This window comes from Bacillus rossius, assembly GCF_032445375.1.
Source record: "Bacillus rossius redtenbacheri isolate Brsri chromosome 9 unlocalized genomic scaffold, Brsri_v3 Brsri_v3_scf9_2, whole genome shotgun sequence".
NCBI classification, from domain to species: domain Eukaryota; kingdom Metazoa; phylum Arthropoda; class Insecta; order Phasmatodea; family Bacillidae; genus Bacillus; species Bacillus rossius.
The window spans coordinates 5,122,521-5,140,152 of NW_026962013.1; the positions used below are offsets into that span (position 1 = coordinate 5,122,521).

At 42.6% G+C, this 17,632-nt stretch overlaps 1 protein-coding gene across 1 annotated transcript in view; it reads left to right on the plus strand.

The window, feature by feature from the left end:
• Positions 1–2,089: 2,089 nt before the first annotated feature.
• The window catches only part of LOC134543197 (frizzled-10-like), a 28,723-nt gene continuing 13,180 nt past the window's right edge, over positions 2,090–17,632 (plus strand). The window contains exons 1-2 of the mRNA XM_063388099.1: positions 2,090–2,246; positions 2,925–3,172. Coding sequence (XP_063244169.1) covers positions 2,183–2,246; positions 2,925–3,172 — 312 coding nt within the window. The 5' untranslated portion in view covers positions 2,090–2,182. The remainder of the gene's footprint in view (positions 2,247–2,924; positions 3,173–17,632) is intronic.

The window sequence follows — 17,632 nt, forward strand, 5'->3', positions numbered from 1 at the left end:
CACACAGGAAGCACAGTAAACGCAGTAAAAAACACACTGGACGCACAGTACACACACAGGAAGCACAGTACACACAGTAAAAACACACTGGACGCACAGTAAACACAGTACAAAAACACTGGACGCACAGAACACACAATACACACACTGGACACACAGTACACACTCACTGGACACACAGGACACACAGTACAAACACACTGAACACACACTGGTCACACAGTACACACTCTGGACACTCAGTACGCACACACTGTGCAGTGCGTGAGGTTGGCAGACCTGGCGGCAGCCTAGCAGAGGATTGGAGGCTCCCTTTCAGCCGGCCACAATGCCGCCCGCGATGAAAGGGTCGGCGGGGCGGGCGAGAAGGGTAGTTTCCGAGAGAGAGACAGAGTGGTCGTGTTCCCAGCACGCCCGCCGCGCGCACAAACAGCTCACAAGCCTCCCCTGATACCCGGGGGAAAACACCGCGGCTTGTCACCACCGCCGGCCCTATTCACCGCCTACCAGTGATCCCTCCTTCCTCCCTGAGACACGCTACAGGCTCCGCCACAACTACCGGCCTCTTGCTGGTCTCGGTATAACTCTCACAGTTCGTCTTTCCATTTTACAGCCATAACTAAAACGGCAATTATATAATAGGGGTATAATTCCGATAATAGTGAGTACTGGAAACAAGATGGACGGCAGTGCTCTCTGGCAGACAATGTGTGTACTAGCACTCATAGTAGCGAGTAACGAAAACAAGATGGTGGCAGCACTCTCTTGCAGACGAAGTGTTTACTATGCGACACTAGCGCTCCTGTTAGCAAATACTGAAAATGAAGATGGCTGTTTCCAGCAGACGAGAACAAGATGGCGGCTATGATGTCATAATCCAAGATGCCGTCCTCATCGGTCGAAAACAATATGGCAGACGTGACATCATACTAGCTGACATAATATACTCCTCGATATTAATGGTGGAAGGTCAGTCTGCTGGTAGCCTCAGTGGAGGAAGGACACGTCACCATTTTTTCATTTTTTGCTCTCAACGGGTGCTAATCGAGGACTCCGTGTCGTATATGCGTTTTTAAAAATCATTTTCAATAGACGCTGACGTCACAGATGTGTCGAACGTGATTGGTTAGAAATGTTGGCGTCGCCGCCGCCGCGCTACTGTGATTCCATTATCACACGTGCAATCGCTGGCGACCATGAACTTGTACTTTAAAAAAAAGTTACGGCAAATACTTTTATTTTTATATACTTAAAGATCCATAGCTATTAGGTGGAAGATATAAGCCGTGACTGATATTTGCGGCCATTGTCCAAGAATGCCCTTCCATCTAGGATTTTTCCAACTTTTTGCTATAATTATAATTTTAAACTATTTATCCAAATTTTTGTCATGTCAAGGCATAAATCATATCTCCCAGACCTTCTATAGTATGTTGCAACCCCATATTTTACTAACAGGCACTAGTCTTAAGCGTTGCAGGAAATAACTTATTATTTCACGCAGGCGACTACAACTGTAATGAAAATCACACCAGTTCACAAGTGTTGTCTTGAGCAAGTAGCCAAAGCTATGTCCTATGCCATGTGAACCCAAAAAAGTTAAGTTCGGAAGCTATATTGCGAAAGGTACCTATCTAATTATTTGAAACTGCAAGATGGAGAAGTCTAATCCCCCTTAAGACATAAAAACCAGCGATGTGGTCTTTGATGATCTGCGCTTTTTTCCCGAAGACCGACGCGAAAAAGGAAGGTTTGTTCGGAAGACGGCGGACGTTGGACAGCCCTGGAAGGCGGTTCGCTTCACAGACGCTGCCCATCCCACAACCGTGTTAATATCCTCCCCTCCCAGTCGCCGGCGGCGCCTTTGTTGTCTGAGCCGGGCCGTGCCGAGCCGCGGCCAGCATTCCGTCATGCGCGGGCCGGGCCGTGCCGGGCGGCGGAGACGGCCGAGCGCGGCCGAGACTGCCCGACTGCTACACGCTGCTTTCGCGGTACTCGTACCGTTATTAGGCCTCGCGTACCATTTCTCCCGCCGTAAACTAGCTCTCTCACAACAGTCATGTAAACAGTGCAAATATCAACACAGGGAAACGATGGCTGTGGGTAATGGCTTTGAGCGTAGACCCCTTAGAAGACGTAGGCTTAGACTTGAAAATAGGCTTTAGTTTTATTTTACAGGTGGATGTCAAATATCTGCCCAAGTTTGTTTGTCAGCACTGTGTTTGTTGTGGATAATGCAAGAGTAGGTAAGTAATTCATAGAATGTAAGTTTTTAACGGCTTGCAAAATACTTTTTTCTCATAAGGAAGAACTTATACAGCTTCCAGATAAGCTAAAATGTTAGCATAAAATATGATTTTACAACAATAATGCAACAATGTAGATTTTCATAATATGTCGCTACAAAGCGACATATCATGTGAAATGGACTGCATAGAAAAAGCCAGCACAAGGCAGTATTGAAAACTTTGCTGCAAGAATTGACCAGTAGTATAAACATCTGGTGTAAACCATGGCCGCCACAAGGGTGGGGCTGGGTGGACCCCTGGGTCAAGGGCCCTGTTTATTTTTTAATGTTTAACTATTATAATTTTTTACAAACTAGAAAAAAAAACATATAAAATATTTTATAAATAAAGCTTAGTTTGGACTTATGAAATAGTAACCATAATAAATTATACCTTGTATTTTCAGATTTGATGACATTCTAAAGAGAGTGTAGGTCAGAAATAACCATTCAATTATAATGTAGCACGTAACAGTAAAATTGGGGGGGGGGGGGGAGGACGTCTCCGGTCCTGGGTCCAGGGCCCGTAATCGAATGTGGCCATGATGTAAACAGTAGTAGAGACTCTAGGAGAGGTACCACGTACCAGGACTATGTGCGCGTGTACCGTTGTTTTCGGGTGGCCGCGCCGGGGCAGAGCGGCTAGGAGGAAGCGAGGAAGAGAGGAACACTAGCGCCGCAGTCAGCATGCGGCGGCGCGGAGGAGAGGCGGCGTGGCGGCTGCTCGCGGGGCTGTGGTTGTGTTGGCTGCCGTGGCGAGGCGCGCATGTGCGGGCGGACAGGTGCGAGCGCCTCGTGCTGCCCCTGTGCCAGGACATCGGCTACAACCTCACCGCCATGCCCAACCTCATGGGCCAGGACGACCAGATACACGCCGACAGGGCGGTAAGAGTTCACCATGGCCGTCTCCTGGCCCGTCTACGATTCTGACGTCCTAAACTGTGTCCGACGGACGCGGATCGCTGATTGGTCCACATGACCCTCTGGTGTGGGCGATGGTCCGAATACATGGGTAAACTTGGACTTTCTGACCCAATCTGTGGCCCTTGGTAGCATAGAACAACAACAACAGAACACTCACGAGTTTTGAGTTTCCAGTTCCCGCTTGAAAAAAAAAAAAAAAGGTTGTCTGTAGAGTCGTTTTACAGACGATAATTTTACGTGATAACCTCATAAGAAAACAACTATGATGAAAAATTGCATACTTTTTAATTTTCAAATATTATTTACAGTTTTTTTTTTTGCAAATTTAATTTAAATAATTTGTTTAAATATAATCACGAACAATTTATTAGTTTAAAAAGCCCGCCATAACCTGTTTGATATTATGGAAGATTTTCTCGCACTGTGGTTGGCAGGTTCTTGCACGCTCGGCTCAGGCGGAACGTGACAATGAGTTATGCTTTCTCGTGCGTGCAGCCGGCGTTCATCGATTTATAAGACGTTATCACGTCAAAAAAAATGCATGAAAACAATAAACAAAAAACGATCGAAAAACATTTATTGCGCTCTATTGACTACTTTATAATTAAGGAGATTTGGACGTCGGACATCACAATTGTAGACTGGTCAGTTTTCCGTGGAACAATGTGCCGTCCTTCCCTTCACATTAGGATGACAGGGATGATCCACAGGTTCGTACAGTTTTAGACGGACGTATGTGGAGCGTTTACCAGTTTATACTCTGTGATTTCTCCTACGTCAATAGTTTACACGTTTGATTTTGATAAATATAGATAGTGCATTCTTGTGAGACCTGTAGTGTGCACTTTAAGAAAAGCTCTCGAAAGAATATTCAGCCAAAGAAACGCAGCGTAAGTTTTAACCGCAGAGGGAGAAACCAATATTGTGACACCGGTCTAAGTACACACAAGTATAGGCCTGCGTAGGCCAATCACGGGATATATTCGTAATTTTTAACCTTTAAAACTAAACAACTTAAACAGTTTTACTTATTCCATTTCACTTTTTAGGCTATTTAATATCTTCACCTTTTAGTTACAAAGAAAATAACCTTACTTAAAAATTTGCACGCTGAAAGGAATGAGAAAAGAAAAAGAAATGTACGGAAACGCTATGTTTAGTGGCATTGTGATTCCATTTCAAGTACCATTCACTTACCGTTCTCGTCTAGGGTTTAGCAAACCGGAATTCTAATTCCGGGAGTCTTGTGTTCGACTTTCACAGGGTTTGAACCAGAGGTTAAAACGTTTGGTTTGAAAGCCAACCTGAGCAAACATATCGTGTGCAGAGCTTCAGGAAAAAAAAAAAAAAAAAATAACCACGCGATTTGAAAACTGCTCAAGACATCCGAAAATCATTTAAGAATGCGCTGGGGGCTGATATGTAGTTCTGTTTCCTTATATTTTGTTTTGAAAATGTATTTTTATGAGAGTGATAAGTGCTGAAACGCATGTCAGAATTATTTTTTAGACATAAAACGCCCAGTAAATATTATCTTTGAATATATATACTGTATAGAAGTCGCCAGCCCAGGTTAAAATTTCTAATACGGTTTTGAGGTAGTTGGTTAATTCACCGCCGCAATCGCCACCATCTCTAGGGCATCGACTTGTGGTGGTCCCTAGCGGACAAGTGTCGAACTCTTCAAACACCCCTTCCCCCTCCCGTTGAACGAACTTGAGCTGCAGTGAATGATGGATGAGGGGTGCGGGGAATGACAGCGGGTGACAGTGCTGCGCTCTAACGTGTAAATAACAACTAAGACGATACAGAGCGTTACGGCAGCGCACTGCAGCGGTGAAGTTCCCAAGCTGCTCATCATACGCTCCTGAAAAACGTAGAGTAAATCCTATCCACTCGCGACTTCTATAAAGTATATATATATTCAAAGATATTATTGAAAACACGCAAGGGCCTTCCAATCAGTGGCGGATACAGAAAAATCTCAAGGGGGGGGGGGGCGCAGGTCTACCTCTTCCACACACTCCCTTGTTACGTCACCTTGGTTGCTTGGATGCAGCCAGAGATCTTTTTCCAAGCTCTATCCGTTTCATTTACGTCTCGCCCGAATATTAAAGGTAAGTGTATGAATGTGTATTGTATAACATCGGCGGCCGGGTGCGTGCCCTCCCCTTGCCAAGAACCATGCTTGGTGCTGGGCTGCCCTGGTCAAGGGGTGGGGGGGGGGGGGGGTGGCGCGCGCGCCTCCTGCGCCCCCCCCCCTATGAATCCGCCACTGCTTCCAATACACATTTATCTTAATTTCTCCGCCATATTATAATGAAACGTTCATCGTTCAAATCTTGTAGTTGTCATATGCACGACGAGAAGACTGTGCGAGACACCGCGCTAGAAGCACCAGCGAAGGTCTCATGTTATCATTCCGTCTCACTGACACAGATACACCCCTGGCTAGGCGGGTCCCTTAATATCCTTAAAAAGTACTTAATATAGTGAATTTAGTAAGGGCTCTTAAAAGTCTCTAAATTTCACTAATAATTCTGAAAAACTTTTCGCAAACGTTTGATAGCGTGTAAATAATGGGCAAATGCGGGTATTAAAATGTTTTTGCTTACGAATTGGCAGCAAACAAATTGCCGTGTCCGGGTAAAAGGTAACAAGTCAAGAATTCACTTTTTGCAGGAGAAACAAAAAACTCTTAGATAAAAATTGTTTTTAAATACTTAAATTTAACTTGCATTATTCTTTTATTTACCAACATAGTTGCCAATGATTAAAAATGCATTACATATTCTAAGTATACTTAAGAGTTTAAGTGACTTGTTCTCTAAAAATCACCAAAATGTGACCTGTTACCTTTTACCCGGAGACCGTCCAAATCTTCGCTCATGCTCAGTACAGCTGGCGAGTTTCGGGTCACGTGATTATATTTTATAAGTAAAAAAAAATTCCTATTCGTTTTTCATATGTTGTATCTTATCTTTAAACTAAAAAAAAATGTGTGTTTGACTGTTTTACTTTGTAATTATAAAGTAAACGTAATTAGTGTTCAGATTAAATGTTTAAAATATATACATTTAAGATAAACACCATTCTTGGGTTAGATGTGTGTTCCAGAGATCATTCTTGTCAATATGGTCTTTATCTGTAAGCAGGAGCGCAAATCTGTAGGATTCTCAAGTAGAAGGAAGGGTGGGGGTGTGTTCAGAGAGTTTAGCGGTGGGTTTTAACCGACACAAGACATCTCTGGATCAGTGGCGGATCCAAGGGGGGCACGAGGGGCAAGTGCCCCCCCCCCCCCCACCGAAAAACCATTTGTCTGCTACATTAATATTGCCGACAATAATGATTGTTTCTGAAACCAATAAAATATTTTAATATAATTAATGAATTTCTTGTAGAATCATAAAATCTGGTGGTTGGATGTTATGTGTAGTGTGTGTAGATGAAATACAAAATTAGTAATTTTAAGACAATTTTTTCTCTGGCTACTCTGAAATCCTAGAGAACCTCTGGATCCGCCACTGCTCTGGATAGGGTGCTTGTATGTTGTATGATTCCCATATTTTGGCCTAAATGCATGCAGTCAGCAAAAAAAAAACTATAATATGTATATACAAAAAATTTCTCCCCATAAAACATGGTTTTTACGTTACGTTTATCAACCCCGTTTCTCAGTCACGCTTATGCAAGCGCAAGCGGGCCTTCTCAGTGAGGGGTTTCTGTATTCCCCGGGGGGAGGGGGAGGAATACGTCCATGGTTGTTGGCGTAAGTTTTTGACGTGATGATGTCTTATAAATCGATGAACGCCGGCTGCACGCACGGAAAATGGTCACGTCCCGCCTGAGCCGAGCGTGCGAGAACCGGCCAACCACCGTGCGAGAAAATCTTGTATAATATCAAACGGGTTAAGGCGGGCTTTTTAAACTAATTGGTCGTGATTATATTTAAACAAATTATTGAAATTAAATTAGCAAAAACTGTAAATAATATTTAAAAATTAAAAAGTATGCAATTTTTCATCAATGTTTTCTTATGTCGTTATCACATAAATTATCGTCCGTAAACCGACTTTACAAACAACCCCCCCCCTTCCCCATTTTTTAACACACAGATACTAATTTGTTTATTTTTTATTTTTTTCTTCTTCAAATTCCCCCTGAAAAAAAATTTCCTATATCCGCCATTGAAACGTGGAGGTTTGTCAAATGCTGGAGCGAGTTGTTAAACGTCTGATAGTAGCGAGGAATTAAAAAACATGTGGATGGCGGACGATGATATTTGTGCCCGGCTATACCAAAAGGTTTAAATGAATAATTCATATCAGAGAACAGAGATAGAGGTACAATCATATGTCCAAGTGTACCAGCTTGCAGACGAGTGTGTAAGAACGTGTGCAAGTATCTGAGTGCAAAAACATTTGAGTGAACAAGTATGCAAATGCGCCATAAAACCCGTATCACACGATAAAAGAATCCTTGCAAGATCTTCCATGGCAGCAGGAACGGATGGCTCTGTAAGAAGAATTAGCAGATCGCTGGCCGTTTTCATGCAAGTTTTTCGTAATCGGTCTTGTTCGAATTTCCGTGGGAGGTTTCGTATAGAAGGTGGAAATGTTATCCAATAAGAATGAAGTGGTAGTGTGACCCCAGTGTTTAAAAACGGTAATTTATTTTCTTTATTAATTTGAAACTCATTGAAAATGTGGTCTTTTGAAGCACTTAACAGTATCATGCGACGATTATGAGAAACACCCTTGTTTGAACAATACAAAAAAGTATTAACTATCATAACAAAACCATTCGCACAAGCTAGTCACAATTCTACGTGTGATAGTTTCTTCCACGGAAACACCCATACCTACTGCCACGGAGGCTTGGCTAGCAGTCTTGCTGGAAGCTTCTATAGCGGAGCCTGTACGAGACCTTACCTCGTGTGATACAGGCCTGATACAGAGAATGGCGGCCCTAGACTGTGTGGGGCGCTGACATTTTGGAATGAGCCTGAGGGGTGTAGAATCTCCTCCACAGAATAAAAAAAAGGAGTTCAAAAATTTAAAAAAAATGGTTGTCTGTAAAGTCGGTTTACGGACGATAGTTTAACGTGACAACGTCATAAGAAAACATTGATGAAATGATTGCATACTTTTAGGAATAAAATTGAATCATTTTTATTGAATTACCACTATTTTGTATGGATACAAACAAGTGAAATGAAATATACAATTTAATTGATAAATTTACTTTTATTTGCACTCATTAATTCAAATATGTTTAATACTTTAACGAAGAGATTATTTTAACTATAACTTTTATACATGCAGGGCCGGTGCAAGGTAAATTGGCGCCCTAGGCGAAAAACCTTAATGCCCCCCCCCCCCCCCGGCCGGACACCCCAAAAAAAATTTTCCTTGCCTCAAAATACATCACGTAAGCCTAAGATTTTGTCAACAATCAAATGTAAGATGTAAACAGGCTTGTGTTTTTTTTTTACTTTTTTACTTATTACAAATCATAAACAGGTCACCGTGGACTTTAAATAATTACTTATATCAATATAAACATTCCAAACTGTTACAAAAATCCATTTTCATCTAGTTTCAATAATCGTTAAACATATTATATCAGCTGTTATGTGTCGTGCTGCGCCGCCCCCAGCTACTTGGCGCCCTAGACGGTTGCCTAGTTCGCCTATATGGACGCGCCGGCCCTGTATACATGTTTGCTGTTTAACTTCTTCCAATCTGTGTTATTCTGTTAAGGATAGGACGATGATAGGAAAGGTAGGAAACGAATGGGAGTGTTTCAAGTTTAATGTGCCTCGAAAAGGTCAAATCGATGGTTGTTCCAATCGAGTGGAAGAGAGATAAATGCGGCGCAAGCGTACAATGAGCGTAACGGGACTCAGTGTAACGGGACAATATGAGTAACGGGACACAGCGTAACGGGACAATGTGCGTAACGGGACACTTTTTCGTGCGTTCAGCCGACGTTCATCGATTTATTAGACGTTGTCACGTCAAAAAAGTTAAAGATCGTGTGGAAACTAATTATGAGGAGAGTGACTTAATATGAGTGTCTGAAGTGTAGTGTTTGCATAATGGTAACAGTTTTAAATGACTTATTTTTTATGAAAGAGACTGTTTTAAACGATGGAGATTATAATTCATACTTACTTACCACATCATACGTGATCAGGGTATCATTTCCGCCAATTTTGGGCGGAACAACATGGAGATGGCATAACTGTCTCCTGACAATTCCCAACTCCGCGGAGCAGGCAGTCACGTGACTGGCCATGTGCTCGCTGCCGGTGGCCGACCGCGGAACAAGGATCTCGGGTGTCCTCGATGTTGGCAGCCGTGCGCGCCACTCGGCTTGTTTACGGCGGCGCTGCCAACTGCGCGCGCCGACTCGTGTTTTACTGCCGCGCCGATGGACTGGACGCCCGCCCTTTTACGACGAGATGAAGTTTCCTCCGGTTAGTTCTTCAGAGAGCCGCTACCTGGCACTGGCGCAGGCTGCGTGGCGGAAGGGAGTCGTTATTTTAAAAATACCTTGTTCGGTGTACACATCCCGTCCCGACTGTTACACTCGTCAAGCTTCATATATACAGCAGCATACAGCGAACACATCAATCACTTACTGGAGTTATTTTGTTGTTTTTATTAGAGAGTATCCATTAATTACGTGAGCTCAAAATGGAGGGACACCGATGAAGCCTCTTGAATTAATTAATAAATCTTCACTGATCAAGACAAGCAAACGTTAATATGAGGTGAGGTGAGGTGTGGTTTGTGATGTTCTCTCTGCGGATCACTCTTCCTTCCGCAAGGAATGGAGACTTTTACTATGCATTTTTCAACGAGGTTATTCTAACTATCGGAAGTGGTTTCCCTCAGTATTTATGATAGTATCCGCAGAGGTGCCAGCGTCGATCGCGTAGTGCATAGTTGTGTTACAGCCTTAAGTGTTTCCTTGCTGAGGATACTCGTAAAGTTGAGGTTACTGTCCTCATATGTCGACAAGTGAATCACGCTGAAGTGTTTTCTTTGCAGAGGATACTTGTAATGTTGAGGTTACTGTCCACATATATGTCGACAAGTGAATCAATCTGTAGTGTTCTCTTTGCAGAGGATACTTTTAAGGTTGAAGTTACTGTCCACATATGTCGACAAGTGAATCACGCTGAAGTGTTTTCTTTGCAGAGGATACTTGTAATGTTGAGGTTACTGTCCACATATATGTCGACAAGTGAATCAATCTGTAGTGTTCTCTTTGCAGAGGATACTTTTAAGGTTGAAGTTACTGTCCACATATGTCGACAAGTGAATCACGCTGTAGTGTTCTCTTTGCAGAGGATACTTGTAATGTTGAGGTTACTGCCCACACATGTCGACAAGTGAATCACGCTGAATTGTTTTCTTTGCAGAGGATACTCGTAAGGTTGAGGTTACTGTCCTCATACGTCGACAAGTGAATCACGCTTTAGTGTTCTCTTTGCAGAGAATACTTGTAAAGTTGAGGTTACTGTCCATCATGTCGACAAGTGAAACGGGTGCGACTGTATGCGTCGTAGGGAAGGAATGACTTCGTCACTATGAGTTATTGATTCCAATTGTTGAGTTCGGCCGGCATGCACTGCAGTGGAGAGGGCAACCTGTGAGCCAGTTCTCTCTGTCCGCTGGAGGCAGACTTCTCGAGGACTGCCGGCGGGCCAAACAGGCGGACAAAGAGGACCTGCTAGGGGTCCCGGGAGCGCCCAGGCGTGGTTGAGCCTGCCACAGGACCACGCTTTATTGCCCCGCTTCTACCTCGGGCCCTATCGCTCTTGTCCCACCCTCCCCCTACTCCCCTTCTCGCGTCTACCAGTGCTGCCAAAACTGCAGCTACAAGCCAGGAGTGCATTAAGGGGGCGCAACTATGGCCACTAAAAGAACTGTGCGGTTAAAAAATGCCAATATAAAAAAAATAATAAAATAAATAAATTATAGAAATTTCTTAAACATAGTAACCAAAAAAAGTAATTTTACAAACATTATTAGTTCATTATTTATGGAATGGTGTATTAACGAAGTTGCGTATTCAGTGTAACGGTAAAATATTATAAACCTGGCATCACTTTTTGTTTATGTTAAATTATTTTGGTAGCAATGAAATGAGCATGGCTGTTAAAATAAAATCGTTTATATGTTTGTTATACACGAAACATGTTTTAATGATGCTTTAAATGAAATACATTTGCACTTTTATTTATTTGAATGTTGTTTCCATACCTTAAATATTAAATCTGTTAAAAGGTAAGGTTAGCAGACCTGTGCACGTGTGTATTTTTTTTTACAATATAACTGAGGTTATTATTAAACACTTATAATTTGCGGCCTTGCAGTTTTTAATTTTTGAAGAAAAAAAAAGATAAAGAATTTAGGCCTAAACGTAGTGTTTTGGTTTTTCCGTATTACAAAATAAATAATCTTAAACATAATATGGTTAATATTCCCAGCAACGAAAGACCACAAAAGACATCATGTTTGCCGACATTCTCTTTTGAAAATTTAACGACTTTCAGGTTGTTAGGTTGCCTCTAAATACCGCATACAATTCCTGGATTTCCAAAGAAAATAAGAGTGTTAATTAAGTAACAATTCTTAGGGATAATCCTCAACTTGATCGGTCGGTATGTGACGCTTATTAGTATAGTTTGACAAACAAGACTTAAGTTTGAAATAGAAGAGTAGTTTCAAGCACTAATTCAAACGAAGTATTTTACCTAACTATGTAATATATTTTCAAATAATGGACTACAATATTAACTCTAAATTTACTGTTTAACTCAGTGCACATTTTTTGAGTTCTTACATAGGTTACTGTACACGAGTAATCAATAGTTTTGTTAAGTTTTAAAATTAATGAAGTCAATTTATAGCATTGTATTATCCCGTGAGTGTATTTCTGTGAGTTTGCGGCACAATTTTGTGTTTAAAAAATTTGTACATCGTGTGGGATTTTTTTTGCATGATTTTACCCTATTTTTTTCCTAACTTAACTTAAACTAAGTGTAATTGTTTGGGAGGGAAGTTGTTAGGGAGTTGTTAGGCAAGACTATGTGCGTCCCAGGCCGAATCCTTTACGCATTTTCAGCCACGCAGAAAGGGTAGCATGCATCGTGTGCTTTGTTCGGGGATCGGCCAGCCACGGCATGACCAACTCCCCTGTCTTAGATCTATACTGTAACTAGTTAAGTTGGGCCCACGTTGACATAGGGAACACTCTGGGTTCACTCATGCTGGGTGAAATTGTGCAAGCATGAAGCAGGCAGGTTCAGTACCGGACAAGAAAGATGGTCCAGGAAGAAGAAGAAGAAGAGTTTGTCAGGGACAGAAAAATTTCAACCATGCTGGGGTCGCGAGCTTGGACCTTGCGGTCCGTTTTTTTGGTGTTTGTGCCTGTCTGGGTTGGTACCAGTGGCGCATGCCAACGTCAACGTGCTTAAAAGCTAATTACAAGATTCGGACATGTGTTCTCTTGTTGCCGCTCACCGAAATTGTCCTCTCCCTTGTTCGCCGCGCTACACCAACCCCTGCGAAGGGGGGGGGGGGGGGGGACGACGACGACATTAGGAGGCCACGTGCGAAGTCCCCGAGGCCACGCCATAGAGATCGCGACCACCGAGTACACTCCTTCCTCGGAGCGCCGTGAAATCGTGCGCGATGCCCCTCCCGCGCGCGGGCGAGTCCATTACGGCCGGGGTGAAGAAGGGGTGGAGGGAGACTGCTATTAGGCGGGGCCCCTTTTCTCGGGGGGGGGGGGGGGGGAACCTTTGGTATGATGAGGAGGAAGAGGGGGCTCGGTCACGTCGTAGCTTCGAAATAATTAGTGTTCCTTCCCTCACCGCGGCATCCACACCTCGGGGTCGGCAGAACTGGTTCCCTCCGCAACCCTCCCCCCCTACCAGCCTTCCCCCCCTCGTGACTGTCCGCATCCTGCCGACACATTGTGTTCGCCCTCATCAGGAGCCTGTATCTGTGGTCTAACACAGCTCTTCAGCTGGTCTGCTGGGGACCCTGTCAAGGAACAGAGCGTTGAGCATAAAAAAAAAAAAAGTCAGGCGTTTAAAACAGGCCACTCAAACTCTTACAGCTATTTTAAAATACAGATTCAAGGCTTAAAAATACTAATGATAACTAGGGGCGCGGATTTTCAGCAAAATATTTTCCAGACCGTGTTAAAAAAAAACCTTGTCTATATCTCTTGATTGGTTGAGATTATTATATTTCACGTACACCAATCACAGAAATTTTTTACGGAAGCAAAACGCCACCTTAATGACACGGAAAAATAAGGCAATGACTTCTCTTGTAGACGGTCATTAATCACAAGGAAGAAAGGTTTTTTTTTTTCCCCTGTGTAGCGGCCTTCACAGAGAGCCGCTTTGTCTCGTCTGGAGAGTTCTGCGGGTCCACACACAGGCGTAACTAGGACGTCACTGTTCTAGTAGCTTCGATTGTTAAGTCGATGGGCTTTTGTTGACGCGCTTCCCATGGATACGATACCTTTCAACGGGCTGAACCCAGAAGTATAAAATGCGGGGGCCGACCTGCGAATAACAGTTAAGCGAAGAGGGCAAGGCGAGCAATAGCGGGCGACGAGTAGCCAAGAAATAACTTGATGTAAGCTTTTGGACATACGCCATTGCTAAGCACATGTATGTCTGTAGAAGAAAACTACAAAAAGCCAAAAGACAAAAAACACAAATTAAGCAATAATTGCTGTTGTCAACAGGATATAACCACCACATAATATTCCATAACAGGAATATGGTCATTAATTCAAATATGTTTATTACTTTAACGAACAGATTATTTTAACTATAACTTTTATACATTTTTGCTATTTAACTTCTTCCGATCTGTGTTATTCTGTTAAGGATAGGACGATGATAGGAAAAGTAGGAAACGAATGGGAGTGTTTCAAGTTTAATGTGCCTCGGAAAAGGTCAAATCGATGGTTGTTCCAATCGAGTGGAAGAGAGATAGATGCGGCGCAAGCGTACAATGAGCGTAACGGGACACAGCGTAACGGGACAATGTGCGTAACGGGTCACTTTTTCGTGCGTGCAGCCGGCGTTCATCGATTTATTAGACGTCACGTCAAAAACGAAGCGAGTATGAACTTCGGGGAACTTCGGGTGTGTCTCTCTTGTCTGTGAAATGAAGGCTTCCCGAGTCATTCACTTGCGGCTAGCTCAGACGGCCAGAGACTGGTCGGCGGCGATTCATGGCTCGCGGGGCCGTCCACTACGTGCAGGGGGAGGGGGGAAGGAGGGGGGGGGGGGGAGATGAATAGCGGGCGATTCTCCTCGGTCGCGCCGCGCGGCCAGGCGAGACCAATCAGCATCGCGCTGGAGTCCCCCCCCCTCCCCCTGTCCTTCCCCCACTCATTTGGCGCAGTCCTGCCAACAGCCCGGCTTCGCAGGCGACCACATCGACCACCACTCAAGTGTCTGCACTTGTCTGTACGATTTTTAGTTTCATGGTTGGCTAAAACGGGGGTGTATTTACGGACTTTTTTAAGCGTGGAAAAAAAAAAAAATCTAAACACGGTGTTATTGTAAGTGGCACAGGGAAGCGATGGAAGCCTCCATATTTAATATTCCAGCATTATACTTAGCGTAACCTCTTAAATAAAGCCTCATAGAGGCGCATAGAGGTGAAGTGGCGTGTGATGCGGAAGCCAGCGTCGCCCTTAAGCCCCCCCCCCCCCCTCCGTGCTTTTAGAGTCTTTACGATAAGATGTCATTCCATACACGTTGTTACATTGAGCAGAATGAAGTACTTTAGCCTCCACAGATCAAAGCCAGCCAAATATTATTACGAGTATTTTTTTCTCAGAAAATGGTGGCAGAATGTTTCTCTTGTCAAAACCAACAACTCTGAACAAAATACCTTTCAGAAAAAAAGCGCACTTTTTTATTGGTCGAACACCTCGTCGTTTGTGAGGTTATTAGAAACGATTGCACACAAAGTATTTGGAATTTCTTATCTCCGCCGGGTTTAATGAAAAGAGGAAGTTATAGCATAGAATAAAAGTATTTTCGGAATTTAATTTTCTTTTTTTTTAACACATATCGCTCAACTACATATTTACCCAGTACTCCAGTTCACTAGATAATCATTTCTGAATGATTAATAACGAACCTCGTGCCTAGCCGAACGTGTAATGCACTCGCGAAGAGTAACAGAAGGAAAACACGGGAGTGTTTGCTGGTGCGCGGGTGGCGACACTGCAGTGATGCACACCCCTAGCGGGCTGGAGCGAGCGCCATGTGTTTCTTCTTCACGCTTCGCCTGCGCGACGGCGCGGCAGCACGAAAATAAAGCTAAATGGTAATGTGCTTTGAGTACGTGCGGGCGGTGCGCGCGCCGCCTGCGGGGCCTTTGTGCGCATGCGCGGCTCGTCGCGAACCCCCACCACGTGCGACGCCGTCTCCCCTCCCTCCTTTTCTCTACTTGTGTCGGTGGCCGCAGCAGATGGCACTGTTCCAGTGTTCCGTTACTCTCCGAAGGCATTGTCTTGCAGTTTGTTTTTTGTTGTGTAAACATCTTAGCTCTCGGTATAAGCTTTGGTATAAGGCATTTAGTATATGAAATATAGTGAATATGAAATGGAAATGCGTAACTAAGTGCTGCGTCTTTGTGGAAGTCACAGAAACCTCGAAAAGATGGCCCCACCCTTGTGGGGGCCATGTAGTGTATATACATATCGTGGCATCTACCCATCAAAGTACCATCCACGCTTGATGGTGCTTAACTTTTGTAATAGTCCAAACTAATGCATACACCTTTACCCGCTTGGACACCATGACATTACGAAATAAACACACACACATTATATGCAGTAAGAATATATCAGAAAAAAAACCATAATATTTTTACGAGTCTTAACTTTATTATTGTTCTTTTAAGCTACTCTGCTTACACCAGCGAACGAACTGCGTCATAACTGTTCCGAAACTACCCGAATCGCATCAAATGCACCGACTTTGAGAATTTTTTTTATAAATAATAATAAAAAAACCTAACATGGGTTGGTTTCTGTTAAGGGTATTAATATCTTGTTAAACAGAATTATAATCAATCATTAATAAAGGGGAAAAATTGTTACCTTTTTCCCTAAAATGAATATTTTTTTTTTGTATATTTATCACACTCGGCAAATTTTTAAGATTTATACGTTAAATTTCCGTGTTCGAGTTTTGTATTATAAGTTTATTTGCAACATGAGAACACATTAATCTTCTCGTTACCGAGGTTAGATGTTTACTAATCACTGACGAGTAGGTACTGGTAGACTCGCTCGCAATTTTTATGTTCATTTTATGTATCATCGTCTTTATTGGTGGCGAATGTAAGGCGGTACACCGTTTCTTCCACCTAATCACATTTTCTGCTATCACATCATACATTAAAATTTTACAAAAAATAAGCATAACGTAAACATAATGGATGATCAAATGGGTATCAAGATAGAAACTAGAAATTAAGCTTTAACTAAATGTTCAAAGATGATAAGATCAGAGGTAACCATTACAAAATTTAACAAAAAAAAAATTGGTTGTCTGTAAAGTCAGTTTACGGACGATAATTTAACGTGAAAACATCATAACAAAACATTGACGAAATGATTGCATACTTTTATGAATAAGATTGAATCATTTTTATTGAATTATCACTATTTTGTATGGATACAAAGGAGTGAAATGAAATCTACAATTTAATTGATAAATTTACTTTTATTTGCACTCAATAATTCAAATATGTTTATTACTTTAACGAAGAGATTATTTTAACCATAACTTTTATACATGTTTGCTATTTAACTTCTTCCAATCTGTGTTATTCTGTTAAGTATAGGACGATGATAGGAAAAGTAGGAAACGAATGGGAGTGTTTCAAGTTTAATGTGCCTCGAAAAAGTCAAATCGATGGTTGTTCCAATCGAGTGGAAGAGAGATAGATGCGGCGCAAGCGTACAATGAGCGTAACGGAACAATGTGCGTTACGGGACACTTTTTCGTGCGTGCAGCCAAAAATCCGGCGTTGCCAAAACAAGATATTAATAAGTAGTATTAACATTGAAACCAGTCACAACACAGATTCATGCAATAGGTAAGATTTTTTTTTCCAGCCTGTGTTTGAAATCAGATAGGTTTTTGTTGATTGCCCTGTCGCCTTGTCAAGTTCGTCCTAGAGCTTCCTTCCCGGTGACTGCAAAACATATTTTTTTATTATTCTTTGAATTAGGGTGGACTACAGTGTTTCACCAACAGCCAGAGGGCATCTTGTCCTTATCCGAGATCTTATCATATCGTCAGCAATCAATGCTTAATATTTAAATTAACACCCATGCCTTACCCAGGAC